At 40.6% G+C, this 2,570-nt stretch overlaps 1 protein-coding gene across 1 annotated transcript in view; it reads left to right on the forward strand.

Annotated features, from left to right (window-relative positions):
- The window catches only part of SPPL3 (signal peptide peptidase like 3), a 150,200-nt gene that overhangs the window by 124,831 nt on the left and 22,799 nt on the right, over positions 1–2,570 (forward strand). The window contains exons 4-5 of the mRNA XM_003789906.3: positions 637–756; positions 1,438–1,516. Of these exons, the coding sequence (XP_003789954.2) occupies positions 637–756; positions 1,438–1,516 (199 nt within the window). The remainder of the gene's footprint in view (positions 1–636; positions 757–1,437; positions 1,517–2,570) is intronic.

A 2,570-nucleotide genomic window follows, 5' to 3' on the forward strand; every position in this document is an offset into this window, starting at 1 on the left:
GCCTTAGCTGCTTGAACCACAGGCGCCGAGCCATAAAATAAAATCTTAATGGGGAGTTTTTAACTGGGCTCAACCTCTAGATTTCACTTTAATTGGTCTAGGGTTGGACATGGGCACTGTAATGGTTTTTAAAGCTTTTCATGTGATTTTAATGATGAGCCAAGAATTAAGAACCACTGTGCTAATTCCTCTATCCCCAGAATTCTCTTTTCCCCATTTTTCTTCTAGTTTTGTACCTTAAAATGTTCCCATACAATAAACAAATTTTTCTGACTTGCTGTTTTCAGCTATGTTTTGTTACACCCTTTATTATAACCTGTTTATGTTCCTGATTTGGGGGGGGGTGTTTATTTTTCATAGCCTGTCCTCCATATGGTTAGCATGAGGAGGCAGTAGTTCAAATTCAGCAAGTATTTCTTAAGCACCTACTGTCATGAGGGCGCTCTGAGGAGAGCAAAGAGCTCATAATCTCATTGGGAAGGAAAGAATCTGAGGGCCTAGATAGTCCGTGTTTGACCTGACATAGTAATCCCTGGAAGCGTCTGCATTTTAACAAGTTCATGTATGTAAAGTGCATGAGTGCACAGTACCTGTTACATAGTAACTTGTTGATGTGTTCCTTTTTCTCTTTTTCAGGCATCCAAACAATTGACTCTACCCAGGCTCTGTTCCTTCCAATTGGAGCTTCTGTCTCTCTTCTAGTAATGTTCTTCTTCTTTGACTCAGTTCAAGTAGTTTTTACAATATGTACAGCAGGTAAATGAGTTTGTCTGTTAATATGCTGTAAGGAAAAATTTTCACTTCTTTAATCATAATCCCAAAATAAAGATTTATATACATCCTACAAGTTTTTCTTTATAAGTCTAGCATTTTCTCCTCCCCTCCCCTCCCAACTCCTCCCTGAACCACTTGATCCATGTCTCTTCTGTTGAGCTCTGCCAACCCAATCTGAAAGAAAGCTCATGAGCTTCATGACACCAAGGCAGTATTGCTTTGGCTGTAGCTTTTCTAGTAGGTCACCAGAAGGTCCAGTTTGAAAGAGGCCATTGGCAACCTTTACCAGTGTTTCCGCAGGTAGAAACATTGATAGCTAATTAAGGTGATTTGATGGTCAGGTCTCCCATTTTAAGCTAAGAATGCTGCAGGATTTGTTAGGAGATGATCTGGTGGCCTGCTTTCTGTCTTTTCTTTTGGAGATAGGAGAGAATGAGAAGAATTACGTATGCTTCCCTGTACTTCAAATTGGATACCTCTTTTTAAGAGGTTAGCTGTGCAGTACTAAAGGAAGATACAGTTATTTAATTAGAGAAGAAAAATACCTACTTATCAAGAAAAGTATTTGGGGAAATGACTAAGTCTCTGTAAGTCATGCCATTTTTCTTTTAATTGGTAAAAAACAAACAATAAAAAAATTAATTATACATTTTCTTTCTCTAGTTCTTGCAACGATAGCTTTTGCTTTTCTTCTTCTCCCGATGTGCCAGTATTTAACAAGACCCTGTTCACCTCAGAACAAGTAAGGACTTGGGATTTTCCTCTAAGTTATAAACTTGTATTTGTTTTTCTGTTGTATTTCATAACATTATCAGGAGTCTAAATCTCTGGTAGTGGCTGGAACACACAAATGCCAGGAGATGAGGAAATGAGATATTTGATTTTTAAAATTAGAAGACGGCATGGGTGTGGTAGGCTGTGCCTAGTCCCAGCCACTCAAGAAGCTGAGGCAGGAGGATTAAGTGAGCCCAGGAAGTAAAGGCCGTAATACACTGTGATCATGCTTGTGAAGAGCCACTACGCTCCAGCCAGGGCAACACAGTAAAAACTAGAAACTTAGCCAAGTATTGTGGTGGGCGCCTGTAGTCCCAGCTACGAGGGAGGCCGAGGCAAGAGAGTCGCTTAAGCCCAAGAGTTTGAGGTTACTATGAGCTGTGACGCCAAGGCACTCTACCAAGGGCAACATGGTGAGACTCTGTCTCAAAAATAAATAAATAAATACATTAATAAACAAACTAGAGACTAAAAACTATTACTTCTTTTTTCATACCTTTTTATGGCAAAGGGAATATAAACAAATCTTAAGAAGTCTGAGTAATTGTGATATGCCTCCTGTTTCGATTATTGGCAGACAAATTTTCTTTTCTTTCTTTTTTTTTTTTTTTGAGACAGAGCCTCAAGCTTTTGCCCTGGGTAGAGTGCTGTGGCATGACAGCTCACAGCAACCTCCAACTCCTGGGTTCAAGCGAATCTCCTGTCTCTGCCTCCCAAGTAGCTGGGACCACAGGCACACGCCACAAGGCCTGGCTACTTTTTGGTTGTAGCCATGATTGCTGTTTGGCGGGCCCAGGCTGGATTTGAACTTGCCAGCTTAGGTGTATGTGGCTGGTGCCTTATCCTCTTGAGCCACAGGTGCCGAGCCAGCAGACAAATTTTCTTTTGAAGCAATGTTTTCATTCCTTTACTGGTGAGTTAACCCACCAAATGTTTGAGTGGTTCAACTCAAACACTTCTTTGCTTTCGTCTTTGGATATCTAGATGTGCTAGCCACTTGCATTTTATCCCAGTACTCATAC

This window comes from Otolemur garnettii, unplaced genomic scaffold (assembly GCF_000181295.1).
Source record: "Otolemur garnettii isolate 467f Iridium unplaced genomic scaffold, OtoGar3 scaffold00038, whole genome shotgun sequence".
NCBI classification, from domain to species: Eukaryota; Metazoa; Chordata; class Mammalia; order Primates; family Galagidae; genus Otolemur; species Otolemur garnettii.